At 56.3% G+C, this 20,230-nt stretch overlaps 1 protein-coding gene across 2 annotated transcripts in view; it reads right to left on the bottom strand.

Moving 5' to 3' along the window:
* Positions 1-920: 920 nt before the first annotated feature.
* The window catches only part of CAMKV (CaM kinase like vesicle associated), a 52,395-nt gene continuing 33,085 nt past the window's right edge, over positions 921-20,230 (bottom strand). For both annotated transcript variants that reach the window (XM_050958730.1, XM_050958731.1), the window contains exons 3-11: positions 17,478-17,609; positions 16,014-16,088; positions 14,835-14,973; positions 14,246-14,366; positions 12,475-12,550; positions 11,663-11,799; positions 7,469-7,547; positions 7,096-7,183; positions 921-5,320 (exon numbers count right to left, since the gene is read on the bottom strand). In XM_050958730.1, coding sequence (XP_050814687.1) covers positions 5,084-5,320; positions 7,096-7,183; positions 7,469-7,547; positions 11,663-11,799; positions 12,475-12,550; positions 14,246-14,366; positions 14,835-14,973; positions 16,014-16,088; positions 17,478-17,609 — 1,084 coding nt within the window. In that variant the 3' untranslated portion in view covers positions 921-5,083. The remainder of the gene's footprint in view (positions 5,321-7,095; positions 7,184-7,468; positions 7,548-11,662; positions 11,800-12,474; positions 12,551-14,245; positions 14,367-14,834; positions 14,974-16,013; positions 16,089-17,477; positions 17,610-20,230) is intronic.

Raw genomic sequence — 20,230 nt, 5'->3', positions numbered from 1 at the left:
TTGCCACATCAGCATTCTCCCAAACAGGGCTTAAAAGGTCCAGTTGCCCTGCCTATGCGGGTCTCGCCCTATCCATCGATGGGACCTCAGCCGTCAGCTTTTCCAAGTCTTCCAACATCACCTGAGCACCTGCTCCCATCTGTCCACAGTCAACTCCTGCTGTAGCATGCTGTCTCAGTCATTGGGGCCATTGTCTCCTTAGAAGCCAGGAGAACCCAACAAACGATCCTGCTTCCCACAGACCTTCCAATGAAGCATCATGGGGACCAGTGCAAAGGATTCTGTGAAACATCTGAACCATCAGCGTGGGAGTAGCTGATGATTGGATCATGATCCTTTTTTATCCCATTTCCTTGTCCGTTCATAAGGACTGTGGGCCCCATTGCATGAGATCAGTGATGGCTAGGGGATTTGCTCCTCATTCCTGGAGCATGCAATGGCTATTAGATGGGGTCCCCTCTCCAGGGCCACACCCTGTCCCAGGGCTGTGGGAAGAATGTCTGGGGAGTTGCTGCCATGCCAGACATGCTGGTGCTCTGAGGCTTGCTCCCAGCAATCTCCCAACCCTTTTTGGAGCAGACTGTGCTGCAACCAGACAAGTTTAGGGCCATAGCAACCAGAGGGAGCGCTGTACCTGCCCACAGGACAGCAGAGATCAGATGAGCTGGATTTTAGAGGGGGGAGTTCCCCAAGACTCAATGATTAACCTCCTCTTAGCTGCACCTCTACCTACCCCACCCCTTGTTCCTTCCAGCCCCCAGAGCATGTGTCCCACCCAGTCTTCCCCCAGCTCACCTCTGAGGCACAGAGGCATGCATGGCAGCTGGCTGGGGGATCTGCTCCTGGCACCAGCCTGGTGGGTGAACTGGCCTCTAGAAGGGCAGAACTCATCGGCAGGGCAGACAAAGAGACAGAGTAGGTGTGGCTGGTGCTTTCTCGGTTTGTCCTCAGAAGGTCTTTATTTGCCAGTAGTACAGTGCAGCGATCACACAGGAGCTTCCGGGTGGTCGTGGTGGAAATAAAAGTTTCATAGATGGAACTCAACCCTACAAACATGCAGCTGTGAATCAAGGAGAAGTGAAAAGTAAAGCCAGAGTGGTGGGACCGTAGCCCAGAAAGCTGCAGGCTGGGAGGGCCCTGGGGCAGGCAGCTGTGGAGAAGGCCCCATTGATGGCAGGTCAGCCCCCCAGACCCTTCACAGCGGGACTCGGTCTTCCTTCCTGTGTTTAGTTTGGGGCCAGGGGAAGGGGGCACAGGGGGCTGATGGGCCAGGCCTGACCCTGGGGACTAGTTGAGGGGCTCTGGTCAAGTGAGCAGAGCTCACAGGCTTCTCATCTGGACTGCTCACCCCTACCCTCTGAAGAACTGATAGTTAGTGCTGCAAGCACCCTGCACCTAGGAACAGGCAGGCAAATGCCTCCAAAAGTCTATTTCTAGGCCTTGAGCTAGAGCATGGGGAGGGGTTGTTCAGGCTCCCACAGTTGTGATCACATGGTGGAGGGGCATCAAACCGGCATCCAATAGCTCATTCACTAGAGCACTAGATCAGGCTGCACCCTAAACTGGGGGAGGGGGAGGGAAGTGATCCTGATCCAAGCTCTAGACTGTGCATTCCACCAGAATGTAATATTTCTGGAGCACTCTACAATCCCTATGAGGTTTCATGTTGGATACTCTGGAACCTAAACAGGGTGGTGGCACTCTAGACCACTTATTGGCAAGCATGTGGTGTGATCTAGGACAAGACCTTCACAAGTTGGGTGCCTAAGATGCCCTAGAGCTGCCAGGAGCTCTCCTCAAGGATGATCTAGAACCTTCACAAGTGCAGAGTGCTCTAGAACACTTGGCAGTAAAACACATTTTTGTCAATGGGAAATGACTCAGGAAACAAGGAAAATCTTCTCTTGTGCTAGAGTAGGACCCTGGACTCTGCCTACCAGCAGCTAAAACCAATCCATTTCCACTGCCATATCCCCAGACTGCCCAGCACAAAGCAAGCCCAGAGCAAGTCTCCTTGGGCAGGGCTGGCTCCATGGCTGGGCACTAACATGGGGCTGGAGACTGGAGCGGACCATGTGCCCCAAAGTCCCCTGCAGCTACAGTTCTGCACAGGGCCAGCATTATGGGTGGGTGCCGTGGGTAAGAGGCAAGGAATGGGGCAGGGCTAAGGTTTGAAGCCACAGAACGGAGCTCAAGGCAATGGAGGAGAAGCACAATTGGTGGTGGGAGCAGAAGAGTGGCTCAACTGGGGCCGGCTCCAGGCACCAGCAGAGAAAGCCGGTGCTTGGGGCAGCCAATTGAAAGGGGTGGCACGTCCGGGACTTCGGCGGTAATTTGACAGAGGGTCCCTCACTGCCTTTTGGAGCGAAGGATCCACAGCCAAATTGCCGCTGAAGAATGAAGTGGCACGGTAGAGCTGCTGCCAAATGCCGTCGCTCGCAGCTTTTTTTTTTCCTTCTTCGCCACTTGGGGCAGCAGAAAAGCTGGAGCTGGCCCTGGGCTCAATAAGCCATGTGCCAAACATCTCATCGCCTTGGATCCACTCTGTTCCAGAGGCCACATTTGTATCAAGCCATCCTGATTTACAACCTTACTGTCCAATCAGTGCTCATCCCCGCTGTAAAATGTGCACTGCTAGTGGCTGATCCAGAGGTGATGGGGGGGAGGGGGCTGGGGGAGGCAGCAGGGCTCAGGGGGATGGGTGGGGGCCAGGGAGGTAGCAGGGGCCAGGGAGGATGGGTTAGAGGCAAGAGGAGGCAGCAGGGACCAGGGTGCCATTTTCCCCAAGGCCAGCCCTAGTTTTGCAAACTGTCAGTTCAGGTTGGGGCAAAGGAACACAACTCTGCAAGGGGCCACCATCTAGAGCTACAGTCAAGAAAGCCCCACTTGGAGTGGATTGGCCCAGGCCTCAACCTCCACAGTACAGAGTCTATGTGCCCCAGGTTTAGCCTCTGGGAGGAAACAAGACTACACAGTGCTGAACAGGGCACATGGGGGTTACCATGTATGCACATCCACACAGTGAGAGTATATATGTACATACACCACTCCCGCCCCCAGATCCTCCATAAACACACCCAGTAGGGGCTGAATCTCACATGGCCAAAGCTAGGACCAGAGCTCTGCCATGTAAGTCTCATGCATACACCATACTGCTCCCATAGACATGCTGCATGCTGTCACACGTGAGCTGCAAACACCACAATCAGCCTGGACAACAGCAAAGCTCTTGTAGGAAGAGGCATAGGACAGTGCTTTGGCGATGAGCCAACCCCCAACCCCTCTCTGCTCCCCCTTGTTCTGACAGGCCAACCCCTGGCTCCCGCATGCCTTTTGATCAGCACACACAGGGACTGGGGGACCAGCTCTCAGCAGTGCTGCAGTTCTAGCCCCCAGCCATGCGGGATTTGTGATGGCCACTGGACAGCTAGAGAGGCACCTCTTGTGAGGGGTCTGCAGCCCCTTGGACGTTCCCAGCAGCCCCTTTGTTCCTCCCGAGGCTGCTCCAGCAGGGACTGTGATGCACAAATGCTGGGCTCCTCCACACACTGAGCCACCACAGGCATCCCTGATGCCCACAGCTCCTGGCAGCAGGGCCATTGCTGTCAGTGACACCAGTGAGCCTGCAAGGGCAGCAGTGAGACCAAAAGTGTCATGCTGGGAGGATGCCACTGTGAGTGAGTGGAGTCTGGTCTGTATCTACCTTGGGTTCAGGCTCTAAAGCAGTAGAGCGGAGTGCAGAGCTGGTGTGTCTCGCCCCTACGTGGATCCAGGCCCTCCTGGAACCTGCTGTGGATGCAGACTAGAGAGGTACAGGACATCCCCAGTGCCTACTGGCCAGGGTGAGGCAGCGCTGGTGCTGAGGCATTTCCCTCACTCACAGGGAGGAAGGCAGGTCTGCAGTCCAAGGGGCCAGATGCCACCTTTACAGCAGGGAAGAGGGACACCCAGGCTACTTGTTCTCTGCACATCTCCCAAAGCTCCAAGCAAGCCAATGAGGGTGGCGAAGCACTGGACTGGGTTACCTAGGGAGGTGGTGGAATCTCTACCCTTAGAGATTTTTAAGGCCCAGCTTGACAAAGCCCTGGCTGTGATGATTTAGTTGGGGTTGGTCCTGCTTTGGGCAGGGGGCTGGACTAGATGACCTCCTGAGGTCTCTTCCAACTCTAATCTTCTGTGATCCAACAGGAACCTGTGGGCATAGGAAGGGGAATCTCACCGGTGCCAGCAATTGCATGGAAAGCTTTATCTGGGATCGAAGTGCAGCGTTCCTGCCCTAGGCCATTTGAATCTCTAGCCCTCCCCACACCTCCCTGTCACACCATCCCTCCAGCCAGCTCAGCTCAGCTGCTGCTCTCCAGACTGGTGCTCAAATCCTTCCCTAAATGCCTCAGGGTTGCTTCTCTCCCTACTCCCAGGTGAATGCACCCACTACACGCACACTTGTTCACCCATGGATACACATATGGACATACCCACCCACCCAGAGACCTATACACACACACCAATGCATAATCACAGACATCCAGATACATACTAATTCATATGGACACCCACACAAACGCCCCATGTCTGGAGACACACATACTGCAATAGACACACAGCACATACATGCAGCTGTATGTAAATGCGCACACACACGTACTGAGTATGGAAACAATTGGATCTGGAACTCCAGCGGGTGACTGTGTTTGATCCTGATGTGCCAGTTTCCCCTCACTTGGCCCAGCGATAGGGGATCAGGTGAGTGAGTGGGCAGACTGAAATAGCAGCCTCCAGTGGGGAAAGGAAACCAAACAAAGCCACCAAAGGAGACAGAGAAAAGAAAAGCAAAGGAGAGAGAGAAAACTCCATGCAAGGGGCTCTGCTTCTGCCTCTGTCTGTCCACCTGGCCCTATCGGGTTGCTCCAGGCTCAGGAACATAGAAAATAGAAGCTCTCTGCAGCGGCCCAGCTGGGGGTAAACAGAGTCAGACAGACAGGCACACAGCAGGGACAGACAGAGAGCCAGGGAAGGTTTGGATACCATGCCAGCGACTATGTACAATGAGAGATCCAGTGCTTCCCCACCCCGTCCCTCCTGCTCAGCCGGTCTCCTCGGTCCAGGCCTCGGGGGTAGCACTGGGGGCAGTGGCTTCTTCTCCATTACACGTAGCCAAGGATCCCGCCGTCGGGGCGGTGTTGTCAGGTGCGGCGGTGGTGGCGGGGGCTGGCGAGGTGGCACTGTCCGGCATGGCAGCAGCTGGCAGGGTTGACTTTGCTGGCTCAGCCTGCTCGGGTGCACGGAGTCGCTTCATGAGTGTGGTCACTCGCACAGCTTTCTGCGGGGAGGGGAAGAATCCCGTTGGTCACTACAGCATGGGTGGCTTTTCACCATCACAACAGCCCTCTGCCCTCACACTGAGCTCCCACCTCCCCCTCCATCCTGCCCACTGCTCTGTGCCCCTCTGCCTGTCTCCAGCATTCCCAACCCTGCATCTCGCCGAACAAGTGCAGTGTGCAGGGGTGAGAGCCAAGATATATGATCAGTGACTCAGGGGATGGATGCACCACGAGTGCTCCAGTGGTACAGCTGCAGCACTGCTGCTGACTGCCCTAGTGTAGACACTTCCTCTATTGATGGAAAGGGTTTTTCCCCTGCTGCAGGGAACCTGCCTCCCCAGCCAGTGCTAGCCAGATTAATGGCAGGGTCTCCTCTGGGGGTTGGGTTGGCTTAGCTACAGCCCTTGGGGGTGAATTTTTTCACATCTCTGAGCACTGCTACATTTTAAGTGTAGACCAGGCCTAAAAGGGAACAGACATTATGGGGATGCTGCAGTTACCCCAGAATCATATGGTGTCATACTGCCTGTTTGCCTTGGGCTTGCATACAGCCACCCATCACCACAGTATCAGGGCTCCAATCGTGCAAATCAATAGCAACAGTGAAGCCCTTAGTGGACTTTGAGGAGCTTCCTTTCAGGGTCAATGCTCTGCTTGGGGAGGTGTCCTAGGGTGAGCTGGCTCTTTAAAAAGGCTGGGGCTCAGCTGGGCCAAACCCGGCTCACCCTCCCAGGTGGAGGAGAGGTGCAGGCCTTTGGTCCAGGCAGACTGGAGAAGATCCCAAGGACAGCAGCCCTGGCAGGCCAGGGGTGAGTGGGAGCATAGGAAGAGGTTCTGAGATGGACACAGGGTAGTTTGGACTAAGGGGGCTGAAAGCCCAGTTGTTAGGGTCCTGGATACCCTCAGCAGGGAGTGCACACAGATTCTCTGTAGGCTGCCGCCCTGGGTGTGGCAGGTGCAGTGACCCCTGCTGTTAAGGGGCAATGGACAGACTCTGATTACCCTGGAAGTGGTGGCTCTTTCAGACTTCTCCAGAGGGCTAGGTCACTGCAATGATGGGCCAGCGCTGGGAGACAGCGACTGACTGACACTCTAGGGAAACTGAAGCAGTATCCAATGCTGGCTATTACAGGACTTTGCTATCGGAGGGTTTGTGTGAGACCTGAGCATTACAAAGCCAGGAAATACAGAGTGATGGTTAAACAAGAAAGAAACCCAGTGGCAACTAGGTCTGGAAATGCCCAGTTCAAGTCTCCTCTGGGCGCATTAATCCCCTGCCTTCCTCTGGAGTCCTTCACCTGACAGATCCCTTCCTGGCAGCTCCCCGGACAGCCACAGCAGTGGGGCTGGGACCGGGACCTCAGCGGAAGCAGCTTTGCCTGCTGACAGGCTGGTTTCTTAGCCCTGCCTGAGAGCAGGACACCAGAGATCTCTCTGTCTCAGTACTCACCTGGCCCTCCTGTCTTCTCTACACCTGTTGCTGCAAGATCCTCTCACCATACCAAACTCTGTGGTCCAGAGCAGGACGGAGACCCAGGGTAGGTTCAGTGACTGGCCCAGGGAATCGGTGGCTTAGCTGGGAACTGACCGCTGATCTGTGCAATCCCAGGCCAGTTCCCTACCCCCATATCACTCTTCCTATCCTGACTTGGGAGAACACGGTGCAGGAAGAGGCTGAGATCTCCGCTCTGCTCTGCTCAGGGCACCCTATGGGTGGGAGGGACTCTGCTGTGGTGGAGCACCTGAACCGCAGCACACAGCGAGGGCCATGTACCTTCCACTTCGCTCTGGCAAAGTTCTTCTCGATCTGAGCGCAGACGCCATCTTTGATGTTCTTATCTGAGGCTGCATTGCCAGAAATCCTGGAAGTGGAAACACACAATGACCAGCTTCCTGAAGCTACCCTCCTGGCCCCATACACCTGCACTCTGCTTCCACCCCTAAGGCGTGGGGCCCATAGGGCGCTCCACCTACCCAGTCCCCATCACCTCCAGCTTGCACCCGGCCCTTCTCCTGGCACCAGTAAGTGCAGCCGGGCTCTCATGTCCCTCCCAACTCCCACGATAGTAGCCAGTGTCCTCTATATCCCTCCAGGGTCCTCCTGCCAGGAGAAGACCCCTCGTTTGGAGTCACCAGCACTGCCTTACCACTCATGGGAGATGGCTTCTTCAGCTGTGATCCTCTGGTCCTGGTCCACCTCCATCAGACGTGTCACCAGCTCCTTAGCTGCGGAGACAGCAAGTGGGAAGAAGGCGCTTAGCGCTCAGGCTGGCCATGCACCAGGGCACGGCCTGAAAGGGGATGGTGGCAGGTAGTGGACGCTCAAGCTCCCTGTTTTTATCCCCAGAGGAGCTGGGGCTGGCACAGAATGGAGGGGAATGAAAGCCCCCCCACAGCTGGCTGCTCTGCTGGAGGAAAGGGTGATGTGGGGCTCTCCTGACCGGTCACCAGGAAAGGTCTATGCAGGGCAGGGAGCATGCACCCACCACGGCTGGTCACTGCTCTCCCCAGGGGCCAAACTCGCACAGACAGCTCTTATCTGACTCCTCTCCCCCAGGGCAGTCTGGGATGAGGACTGGGCCTTCACTCCTGGAGCAGGCCCCATCCCACCATGCCCTGCCTCCCACATGCCCCCCACTCCAGTGACAGCACTCCCACCAACCCCCATTGAACAGGACCGGGGGACGAGAAGAGGATGGGGTTAGGACCCTGTAGAACAGGGCTGGCTGGGATGAGGACGGGACTGGGGCCCCATAGAACAGGCCTGGTGTGTGGGGTTGAGGACAGGATTGGGATCCCATACAATAGGACTGGCGGGGATGGAAAGAGGATGGGGCTGGGGTCATGTACAACAGGAATGGCAGAGGTGGGACGAAGATGAGGTTGTGATCCCATGGAACAGGACTGGCGGTGGTGGGATGAGGATGGAGCTGGGATCCCATGGAATGGGAATGGCAGGGGAAGGATGAGGTCAGGGTTCGGGTCCCACAGAACAGGATTGGCAGGGGTAGGATGAGGTCAGGGTTGGGGTCCCACAGAACAGGATTGGCAGGGGTAGGATGAGGACGAGATTGGGGTTGTGTAGAACAGGACTTTGGAGGTGGGACGAGGATGGGGTGGGGGTCCTACAGTACAGGACTGGCAGGGGCGGGACGAGGATGAGGTTGGGATCCCTATGGAATGGGCTGGCGGGGATGGGATGAGGATGAGGTTGGGGCCCCATAGAACAGGACTGGTGGGGATAGGATGAGGACAGGGTTGGGATCCTGTAGAACAGGACTGGTGGAGGTGGGATGAGGACAGAGTTAGCTGGGATTCCACAGAACAGGACTGGCAGGGGCACGACAAGGATGGGGTTGGAATCCTGTAGAACAGGGCTGAGGGAGGTGGGACGAGGATGGGGTTGGGTACTATAGAACGAGACTGGCAAGAGTGGAACGAGGACAGGTTTGGGGCCCTATAGAACAGGACTGGCGGAGGGACAAGGAGAGGGTTGGGGGTCCCCATAGAATGGGACTGGTGGCAGGGACAAGGACGTGGTTGGGGCCTGGTAGGACATGACTGGTGGGGTGGGACGAGGATGGAGTTGTGGTCCCCAGAATGGGAAGGCTGGGGTCCCGCAGAACAGGACTGTCAGGGGAAGGATGAGGACGGGGTTTGGGTCCCAGACAGAGGTGAAAGTAAGCTGCTACGAGCCAGTATGCCGTACTGGCAAGAGCCGGTATGCTGTGCCAGACTGGACCAGCTTCCCCAGCGGTGATTTAAAGGGCCCAGGGGAGCAGCACCGGGCCCTTTAAATTGCCGCCGGAGCTCTGGCAGCGAGGCTTGATCAGGGATTTAAAGAGCCTGGAGCTCCAGCCGCTGCGGGGAGCCTGGGCCCTTTAAAGCACTGCCGGAGCTCCGGTAGCGGGGCTCAGGCGGCGATTTAAAGGGCCAGGGGCTCCCCGCAGTAGTAGGAGCTCCGGGCCCTTTAAATCCCTGCACGAGCCCAGCAGTGGGGCTCGGGCAGCACTTTAAAGGGCCGTGGTTCCCCACCGTGGCCGGAGCTCTGGGCTCTTTAATTCACCCCGGAGCCCCAGGGCTCCCAGCTGCCTCTTCAGCTGGTAGCTCCGGGGCAATTTAAAGGCTCTGGGGCTCCCAGCCACAGCCGGAGGCCAAGGACCTTTAAATATTGAAGGTCCCCACCTCTTCTGGTAGAGGCCATGCCCCCACTCAGGACTCCAGCATACCAGTAAGTCCTTTAAGTTACTTTCACCCCTGGTTCCAGAGAACAGGACTGGTGGGGGCGGGATGAGGATGGGGTTGGGTTCCCATAGAACATGACTGGTGGAGTTGGGATGAGGATGGGGTTGGCCGATGTCCCAGAGAACGGGACTGGCAGGGGGTGGGACGAGGACCAGGTTGGGATCCCACAATACAGAACTGGCTGGGACAGGATGAGGAAGGGGTTGGGGTCCCGTGGACACAGGACTGGCAGGGGTGGGACAAGGACAGGGTTAGGATCTCGTAGGCACAGAACTGGTGGGGTGGGGGACGAGGATGTGGTTGGGGTCCCCATAGAAGGGGACTGGCAGGGGGAATGAGGATGGATTGGGGTCCTGTAGAACAGGACTGGTGGGAGCACGAGGAGGATGGGGTTGTGGTCCCTTTAGAACAGGGATGAGGACAGGATTGCGGTCCCGTAGAACAGGGATGGCAGAGAGGACGGGGTCCCATAGAGACAGGACTGGCGGAGGTGGGACAAGGACTTGGTTGGGATCCCACAGAACAGGACTGGAGGGCGTGGGACAAGGATGTGGTTGAGGTCCCCCATAGAAAGGGACTAGTGATGGGGGACAAGGATGGGGTTGGAACTCTGTAGGAAAGGCCTGGTGGTCAGGGGAGGATGGGGTTGGGGTCCCATAGAACAGGGCTGGCAGGGGCGGGATGAGTCAGAGTTGGAGCCCCGTCCAACAGGACTGACGTGAGGTGGGGGGAGGGGGTGAGGATAAGGTTGGGATCACGTAGAACAGGGCTGGCAGGGGCGGGATGAGGACTGGTTGGGGTCCCATAGAACAGGCTGGTAGGTGTGGGATGAGGGCGGTGTTGGGGTGACACAGAAGAGGACTGGTGGGTGGGGACAAGGTCAGGGTTGGGATCCCGTACAACGTGGCTTGCAGGGATGGGACGAGGATGGAGTTGGGGTCCCATAGAACTGGACTGGCGGGGGTGGGACAAGGACTGACTGCGATCTCATAGAACAGGGGGGATGGGACAGGGTGGGGGGAAGGCGAGGACAGAGTTGGAGTCCCACAGAACAGGACTGGCGGGGGCAGGCCGAGGACAGGGTTGGAGCCCCAGAGAACAGGACTGGTGGGGGCGGGATGGTGACGGGGTTGGCGTCCCGTAGAACATGACTGGTGGTGGTGGAACGAGGATGGTGTTGGGGGGTTCCATATAACAGGGCTGGCGACGGTGGGATGAGGATGGGGTTGGCCAGTGTCTCACAGAACAGGACTGGCGGGGGTGGGGTTTATGAGGATGGGGTTGGAATTCCATAGAAGAGCACGAGGATGGGGTTGGGGTCCCACAGAACATGACTGGTGGTTCAGGATGAGGATGGAGTTGAGGTCCCATAGAACAGGGCTGTTGGGGGGAGGGGATGAGGATGGAGTAGGGGCCCCATAGAACAGGGCTTGCGGAGGCAGGACGAGGACAGGTTGGGGTCCCCGTAGAACAGGGGTGGTGATGGTGGGATGAAGATGGGTTTGGCCAGGGTTCCACATAACAGGACTGATGGGGTGATGGGACAAGGATGGAGTTTGGGTCCTGTGGAGCGGGGCTGCTGAGGGGAGGGGACGAGGACGGAGTTGGGGTCCCATAGAGCGGGACTGGCGGAGGCAGAATGAGGACAGGGTTGGGATCCCATACAACAGGGCTGGTGTGGATGGGATGAAGACTTGGTTGGGATCCTGTACAACAGCGCTGGGGGAGGGGGAGGGAGACAGGGTTGGGGTCCCACAGAACAGGGCTGGCAGGGGAGGGATGAGGATAGTTTGGGATTAAGTAGAACAGGGCAGAGGGAAGATGACGAGAACTGGGTCGGGGCTGCCATAGAGCAGGACTGGCAGGAACTACTGTTTTTGTCTCTCCCACCGAGCGGTCTCTCAAGGGGGGGGTGGGAGTGTGTGGGGTCTGTGCAGCGGGGGCTCTGCAGGGGCTGCGTGAGGGTGAGTTTGCCCATATGGGGTCCTCCGTTCCATTGGCTCTCAGGAGTGGGTTTGTGAGTGGGACTGTGAGCAAGCACCACAGTGGTTCTGGAGCCAGGTGCCCAACGGTGCCCCCAGACGAGAGAGCCTCACCTGCCTGGGAGATGTCATCCCAATAAGGCGGGTCGAATTCGTAGTCGCCAGCCAGGATCTTGCGGAAGAGATTCTTGTCATGGTTCTCATAGTCGTCCTCTTCCACCTCCTCATAAAAGGGTGGGTTCCCAGACAGCCTGCATGGGGTGAGAACATCAGGGCAGTGAGCATGCCTGGCCTGGCCCAGTGCTGACTACACCATGGCTCCACTTACCCCATCACTGCCGCCTTGTGGGCAGGCTGTGCTGCTGTGTAAGGGACACAGGGCCCAGGGCACTGAGTGTCTGGCCTCCTTCCCCAGGGCCCCTCTGGCTGCCTTCCCTGGGACCCCTTGGTCTCCAGCCCCCTTCCCCAGGGCCCCTCCAGCTCCCCTCCCTGGGACCCCTTGGTCTCCAGCCCCCTTCCCCAGGGCCCCTCCAGCTCCCCTCCCTGGGGTCTGGGGACCCTTGGTCTCCGGCCCTCTTCCCCAGAGTCCAGGCCCAGGCCCTGGTTGTTGGCTCACTCTCTCAGCTAGTTTCCTGGATGTGGCCTCTGGCTGTCACCCTCCACCATGTCCTTGACTCTACAGCCCAGTCTGTGTCCATCGTCCCTGTTCCACCACAATATTAGCTTCCTGGCCCAGCCTCTAGCTTCACCCCATACTGATCTCTCCAACCACCCATACTGATCTCTCCAACCACAAGCCCCCCCACAAGCCCATCTTCTGCTCCCTGGCAGTCTCTGGCCGGACCCATCCTCAGCCAGCCCCAAACCCCTGCAAGCCAGGCTCAGAATTCCAGGACCTCACTCTGCATTCCCCTCCCCATACTTACAAGATGTACATGATGACACCAATAGCCCAGCAGTCCACAGGCCGTCCATACCGCTGGCGTCCCACCACCTCCGGAGCTGCAACAGCCCAACAACAAGGTGAGCCCTCTGCAGTGCTGCCGGCGGGTGCCCAGACCAATAAGCACAGCAGCCCCCACCTTGGACGTTCCCATGACAGCAGTGGTGCAAGTGCCAGTCGGGATCTGGCTAGCTAGGGCTATGTCTCATTTCCCTGCCCCCTTCTGCCTGCCATTTTGGGCCTCACCTTGGCATGTCCGCACCGCAGCTGGCAGTGAACCTCCTAGCCCAGGAAGATTCTCTCTGGCCACGAGACTGTGCCTGGACTCCCCCTCTGTGGGCTAGCACAGGCACCCAGCCTCAGCTCCTGGCTCCCCCGGCCATTGCCTCTCTTGGGTGGAGACCCACGTCCCTCCCTTCTCATTGGGGTATTTCCAAGCTGTTCAGCTCTCTGCCTACATGGTGACCTCCCCAGCAAGAGATAGGCTACCTCAGCAGGCCTGCCTCACTCCTCTCCCCAAGCTGGTACAGAGTATAACTGCCATGGTGACGTTACCACCTGGCCCCTGTGAAGCAAGCCCATTGATTCTTGAGGAAAAAGCATCACAGAGAGGAAAAGAACCTACACTCGAGCTACTAAGCTTACCAGTGGTCCCCAAGCTCCAGCATGGGCTTGGGCAGATGAGCGGCCCTTCCAACGCCATCATGGGATTTTCTTGTGCTTCCCAGTTCATAACACCCTTTGCTCAGAACAAGCCCACAGTTGTGTGGGGCATCAGTGAGCCGAAGTCCTTCCAGCCCTAGCTAAGGATCAAGGTCTGCCATAGACCAGAGGTCCTTCCCGTTAGTGGAGCCAGGAGGAAGGCTCTAAGTCCAGTGTAACTCAGGCTATTTAACCAAAAACCCTCCTGTGTCTCTTGGTCCCTGGAGAATCCGGTGTGAGCCTCTCTCCCGGTAGGGGAAGCTCGTTGGAGGTGTTACAACCTGAGTGAATTTGCCTGATCACCCCCAGTGCTCTTAGCTCCTGGAGGGCTCTGGCCTTGCTCCTCTTTGTGGGCAGCTGCCCCCATTTTGAGCAGCCCATCAATGCTCCCGGGTTACTGTGCCCATGCTCTCTGTGGACTGTGGGAACCTCTTCCATCGAGGAGAGGGAGCTCAAAACTTTCCAGAGAAAGCCCCTGCCAGTGCCATGCCCAGGAGGGCCCTGTGTGCATGCAGAGCCAGTGACTTCTCCCCTGGAGGAGGGTGAAGGGACCAGAACAGCTGCAGAGGGCACAGGATGGCGTGTGAAAGGAGGCCTGGCTGGAGAAATCCTGGGCTGAGCCCGCTGGTAGGAGGGTTGTGGAGAAGGAAGGGGGCAGGCAGATGAGGAAGAGCTCAGGAGAATGTGCATGGATCTCATTTAGCCACCACTCCCCAGGTCACAAATTCTGCTCTTAGGTGGGAGAAGCAAAAGACTGGAAGGGATCTCTACCCTCATGGTTCAGGACACAATCCAGCCTTTAACTATTCCTGAGCCCCTGGAATGGGCTCTGGGGGCAGCCCCTGAGCCGGGGGGGTGAGGGAGGATGGAGGGAGGAGGACCGGCCTGGATTACTGAGCCCCTGGAATGGGCTCTGAAGGCAGCTTCTCACTCTGTGGCTCACCCTTAGTTTCTGAGCAAAAAATATTTAATTTTTGTGCCTTCTCTTGCCTAGCCTGTCCCTTGCTGCCCTTTGCCAAATGCCCTCTGATGCCCAACTCGCTGTTTCTTACCTAGATACTCTGGGGTGCCACAGGGCTCCTTGATGAGGCCGTTCTCTAGCTTTGCCAGGTGGAAGTCACTGATCACAATCTTGGAGTTCTTCATGCGGTTGTAATACACCAGGTTCTCCAGCTGCAGGTCCGCATGCCAAAAGAAGGGCAGGAGTGGAAGGAGAGAGCACAACTCATCCCAGGGATGGGTGTACTGCTGTGTGTGTGGTTGTCAATGATCCCTGGGCACCAAGGGGATGTCTCTCCCCCAGGACTCTGTGGGTCAGCCAGCACCCCATCCTACCCCAGAGGAGAATGGCTCAGAGAAAAAGCCATTTGCCATATAGAGAAGCTACACTGCAGGGCACACCAGGCCGTGGAGCCACCAACCAGCCTGCAGGAGGGAGTCAGGCTATGGAGCCAAGCAGCACCTACTGGGGAGCACAGTGAGGTACGCTCCTAGAGCTGCTTCCCTGGAAAGGAATGAGAGTGGGGAGCCCCATTAGAGCTCGATTGCTCATGATGGCTGGGGACTGCGAGGGCAGATGGGGCCTGCAGGTAACAGACCATCCTGGGGCATGCAGGCCAGTGCAGGAGCTGGCTGACTGACCTTGAGGTTCCTGTGCACAATCTTGAGTGAATGCAGGTAAGCGACGGCCTCCAGCACTTGTCGGATGACATTGCTGGTGTCCCGCTCAGAGTAATAACCCTGATCCAGGATCCAGTCAAACACCTCCCGGCCCGTGGCCCTGCAGTAGGGAAAAAAGCCCACACCTGAGAGAGCAGCAGGGTCAGGCCTTTGCCCTGAGGAGCAGGCCTTGTACCCAACACCCCCCAAGCTATGGCTGGAGCACCCGAAGACCCTCATGAGCACCCCAGATGCTGCAGGATCTCAGAACCTTCCCCATCCATCAATAGCAGCTGCCCTAGGCTGCACAGGCAGCTGGGTCCTGGGCTTGGTTAGGAAAGGCAGGAGGCATGGCAAGGGAAGAGGAGTTGTCCGGGGTCCAGCCCAGCCAGAGGCAGGACACAGCACATGTCTCATCAGTGTGCCAGATCTTAGAGCTGCAGGTAATACTATGGAGCAGCCCCTGCATTTCTGGGTGCTCAGCTGAAACGCCCAAGTGCCTGCTGTTAAGAGTTTCAGCGAAGTTGGCCAATCCTCGCCCACCCAGGAAGCATGCTCACAGCAGGGACTTGACCATTCCTGACAGCTCCCCACAGCAGGCTGCAGCTGAATCTGTCGAAGAGCACGAATCAGCCTCCCGAGTGAGCCACCACAGATCCTCTGACCTTCCCAGCATGGTTCTTTCTCCTGTATTGCCCGTGGGATAATGAAGGATCCCAGACCTGGCTTAATTGACGGCTCCAGCCCTCTGTACATGGAGATCAGCAAGTCCTGTGCTGCTGGCTATAAGCTGCCCTGGCTGTGGCACATAGCCAACCCTTGGCCCAGAGCTGAGCTGCAGTTCTAAGCAGGAGCTGCCTCTAGACTAAACTGCTAACGAGTGAAGCATCTGGCCATGGAGCAAGATCAGGCCCAGAAGGGGAGCCAGGCCGGCTTTGTGGGGCAGGTTTGCATGGAGACAGCCTCCCAGAAGGAGAAAGGGGGTGTCTGGTGTGGCTGCCCCAGATACCTGCCTGGGGAACAGCAGTGGAGGGGTTACAGCCATAGCAAGCTCCCACTGGGACCCCAGAGCGAGGGTCTCTCTGGGGAGGGGGAAGGGCCCTGTCAGAGCCAGCTGGGGCCAATCTTGCAGCTGCCGGGTACCAGGCAGCATTGACTTACAGTTCAAGGAAGATGAAGTACTCTTTGCGGGTGACGTATACGTCCACCAGCTGCAAGATGTTGGGGTGCTTCACCCTGGGGGCACAGAGTGAGAGAAAATGGGGTTAGCAGACTCTGCCCAGTGCAGCACCACATCCCTGGGGTACCTGCCTGTGCCAGGACACAGACTCTGCTCCCACTAGGGCAAGGCGGGCACTGGAGGCTCTTGGGGGAGCCGTGCAGGTCAGAGGGGAGAGAAGGCTGGGGAGGCTGAGCCACGGGAGAGCTGGGTACGACAGTGGACAGGACAGAGAGAGCGCCTAGCACCGCACAGGCTGGGCAAGATCCCTCACTCAGCTGTGGCTGGCTCCCTCTGGCAGCTGCTCAGAACCCCTTCCTCTGGCTCCCCCCACAGTCCCTCAGGGTCTCCCATTGGAGGAAAGGGAGGAGCTGGAGACAGAGGCTGACTGATTGGTTGAGAGGGAAGGTGTCAACTGACCCCACCCACCCAGCAGCAGGACAGAGACTGGTGGGTGGGGACCGGGGATCCTGCCGCAGCCCAAGCTCTGCCAGGACTCCCTGGTGCCCCCGCCTCTGAGTCAGGCTGGACTGGGGGCTGACGCACCAGCTGGACTCTGCCTCAAACTGGCCAAGGGCCTAGGCCAGACCCTCCCCTCTGTGCCCACCTTAACCCAACCCAGAGCCTGGCACCATGCCTGCCCATGCCTTCTGGGGAGCTGGGGCTGGGCAACATGCATTGCATGTCCAGCAAAAGGGGGCAGGGGGATGAAGCCGACTGCCAGCACCTAAGGGAGGGGGGCATTGGATACGCCTGGCCACATAGGCAGGGCTGCGGGGATAGGGGAAACTCAGGCTACCTTCTGTGTCTAGCCTCATCTCCCCACTGTAATAAACACCCTGTCTCCCCTCTCAGTTCTCACTATACTGCCTGCAGTGGGGGAGGCAAAGAATACCCATTGACTGGCAAAGGGTACTGTGGGCATGTCCCAAGAAGGAAGGGCTCTTCTATAAGTTGGCACTGGTCACACATGGAGGTCAGCTTGTGAGTGAGATGCAGTGCTAGGTCAGCCTAGTCAAGGGACCAGAGGCACAACAAAAGGTGTCATAGGGCTGCCCTACCCAGCCTTCCCAGCATCGAAGCAGGCGACATTGGGGGCCCACAGACGGAAAAGTGCAGATACATGTAGAAAAGGCCTGTTGTCAGTAGGTATGCCCTGAGCAGGGGGCCTGTTAGGAGGAGACCAGGTTAGCAGAGCCTGGTCAGGTCACGTCATGGCTTCAACAGACGTAGCTCCCACTGGTACATTTGTCCCCCTCTGTTGGCTGGTCCGCAAAAGAGGATAAGAGTCTACTACAGCTGCTAGCTAACAGAGTTACTCCTGTAGTATACACAGCAGGGACTCATGCTGTTAATGCTGAGAGCTTCAGGCTCAAACCCCGGGATGGGAAGCTACAGTGACTCACATTTTCAGGATGATGATCTCATTCTTGGCCGCCTTCCGCACCTTCCGACCATCTCTCTTCAGGAACTTCTTGCATGTGTAGAGCTTTCCCGTCGTCTTCTCTTTGGCCCTGAATATTTCACAGAATTCCTCCCTGAGGAACAAATCAGCATGGGCCCTGTTAGGACTGTTCCAGATTGCCCCATGTGGGGCTAGTGCTCGCAAGAAGCCCTGTGTGTTACCTTCTGGGAGGAAGGTGCAATGATCGGCTTCCCTAACTGCTACCTTGGCGCCCAAATCATGCTGTCAGAGCACAGGTCAGTGTGGTGGCATGCATCAAATCTAGCATCAAAGTGCTATCTGTGTGCCACCAGCTACCCAACCAATGCTGCAAGGGGCATACACTATGGAATGCAGGGCAGGTGGGAGCATGCACATGTGGGGAGAGGAAGGAGAAGAGTTAAGGTTACTTGGGTGCCACCTCCATGTTGCACCTGCGGTTGTCATGGCTCTCAGCAGCACACTCACCCTACCGTGGTGGGAGGAGCCTCCCTGCACTTGGAGAAATTCCAGCACCAGACAGAATTGCTGCAATGTGAAAGTGAGGCTGCGACTCCTCCCTCCAGCACAGGAGCCCCCACCTGGGCTGAGGCTCCCATAGGACACTGCCTCTCTTATGGGGAAGGAGCTCTGGACCTCAGTCCTGCTTCTCCAGGCTTTGTCATCATCTTCTGGGAAGGAGAGCTTTTTTCTTTTTTTTTTTTTTTTTTAAAACAGCTGAAACTCACATGCTACATTGGAAGTGCTGTCTCCCCTGCACCCCTGGAAAGCCAGCTAAGAGCAGCAAGGAAATGGGTGTCTAATGCCATGAACTCCCCTCCTCTGCTTGGAATGGACTCTGTCTAGCATCATGCTTGCAACACACCCACCACTGCTCCCAGGACTGACTGCTCCAGTTCCACTCACTCCCAGGACTCAACCAGGCCTTAGCACCAAAAGGTATCCAAGCGCCCCAGCGAGTCAGACCACCTCTCCTCCACTTGGAGTGTCCCATGGCACAGCCCGATACTTCACCTATCCCAGCCCACATTGGGAGGAACTGGCAGAGCAGACCTAAGAAATCAGATTCCAACCATCTACCACCTCTCCACTACCTGGGAACATTAGCTAGGCATGGGCCCAAAGCAGGCAGCACAGAGCTACCTGAACTAATATTGACACTAATCAATGCAAGCTCCATCTCCAACACCCATGACCTTGCCAGTGATGAATCCCATAATCTAGCCTGCATCTCCAAGGCTGGATGACGCTGGGAGCCCTGTGCTAGCCCACCTAACCCCTCAGGACAGAACACACCCCTAAATTCACACCCTTTAATCTTAATACAGAGGAAGCCTTTTAAGGTATCATTTGAAAAGTCATAATTTGATGGGCAGTATTGTCCTGGTAAAATATGTGTGGCAACATTGTATGTGAAGTTATAACATTCTACTGTATGGTTTTATTCACAAAGGTTCCAATCCCCATAGCCCTGTCCCAAGAGAAGTCTGCCTGTCCTAAACAAAGGAATGTGTGCTCTACTTAATTTGCCTTGAACCAGTAAACAGGGTTATCAAGCAGTAAGGTAAGATAAAGACGTTCAAACAGGTGCAAAAACCATAAGAAGGAGGGACAAACACTCCTTTCCCATCACATTCTCTACACGTGAAGAGACAAAGGAAGCAGGCTTTGGATGCTGGGGAAGGGTCCTGACCTGAGAGTTTGGTCAGTAAGATAGCTGGAGCATGTGGTGAGAAACTTTGCTTGAATCTATGATAGTTTGTTAAATTAGGCGTTAGTAAATATCTTATATTTATTTTTTGTAACCATTTCTGACTTTTATGACTCATTACTTGTACTCACTTAAAATCTCACTCTTTGTAGTTAATCCCCTTGTTTTACTGTTTTATCTAATCTAGTGTGTTTAAATCAAAGTGTCTGAATAACTATTTGAGATAATAAACTGGCATATTATTCCCTTAAAAGAGTAATAAACATAAAATATTTGTACTGTCCAGGAGAGGGCTGGGAGGTACAGGACATATTATTTCTGGAGGAAAGCCGGGACTGAGGGTATGTTAGGGTCACTCTGCAATATAACCCAGGATGGTAAGAGCTGGAATATAACCCAAGTGTGTCTGGTGGGCTTCAGTTACATACAGACACTCAGGGTGTGGCTTGCATGCTGTTAGGCTGTTTGTGAGCTGTCCAGATGGGACCTACTTCAGCAAGGCATTGTGAGGCACCCAAGGTTGCAGGGCAGGGGTGACACAGCCCCCACCTCGTCTGCACTGTACCCTGGTATGTCACCCTCACACCCCTAGAAGACTTGGTACACCACAGACCCAGAAAGGAAAAGAAGGCAAATAGCACTGCATCCATCTCCTCTGCAAACATCAAATCCAAGAAAGGTGCCTCAGATAAGACAAGGTCATTCAAATTCATTAATCTAACAATAGAAACAAGAGCCAAAGCTAACACAGATGTTATGCTCATTTACAGACCAAAGATGAAAGGGTTCACGAAGGAACTCACTGACAACGGTGGTCATTCTGGGAGATTTCAACATTCATGTCGAAAAGGCAGCAAAGACAACCCCCCCACAAACATCTGTCCTCATCTCTGGTGAGCCCACCCAGCCTGGACCTGCTCTTTTGTCTAGATGTCAATATTAAGGACATGACAACCCAGCCACTGCTTTGGGCAAACCATAAGCACATTAAGGCAGTGAACAGC

The sequence above is a fragment of the Gopherus flavomarginatus genome, chromosome 6 (genome assembly GCF_025201925.1).
Source record: "Gopherus flavomarginatus isolate rGopFla2 chromosome 6, rGopFla2.mat.asm, whole genome shotgun sequence".
NCBI lineage: Eukaryota > Metazoa > Chordata > Testudines > Testudinidae > Gopherus > Gopherus flavomarginatus.
Note: the sequence above shows the minus strand (reverse complement) of the source record. Positions and strands in the feature narration are given on the sequence as shown.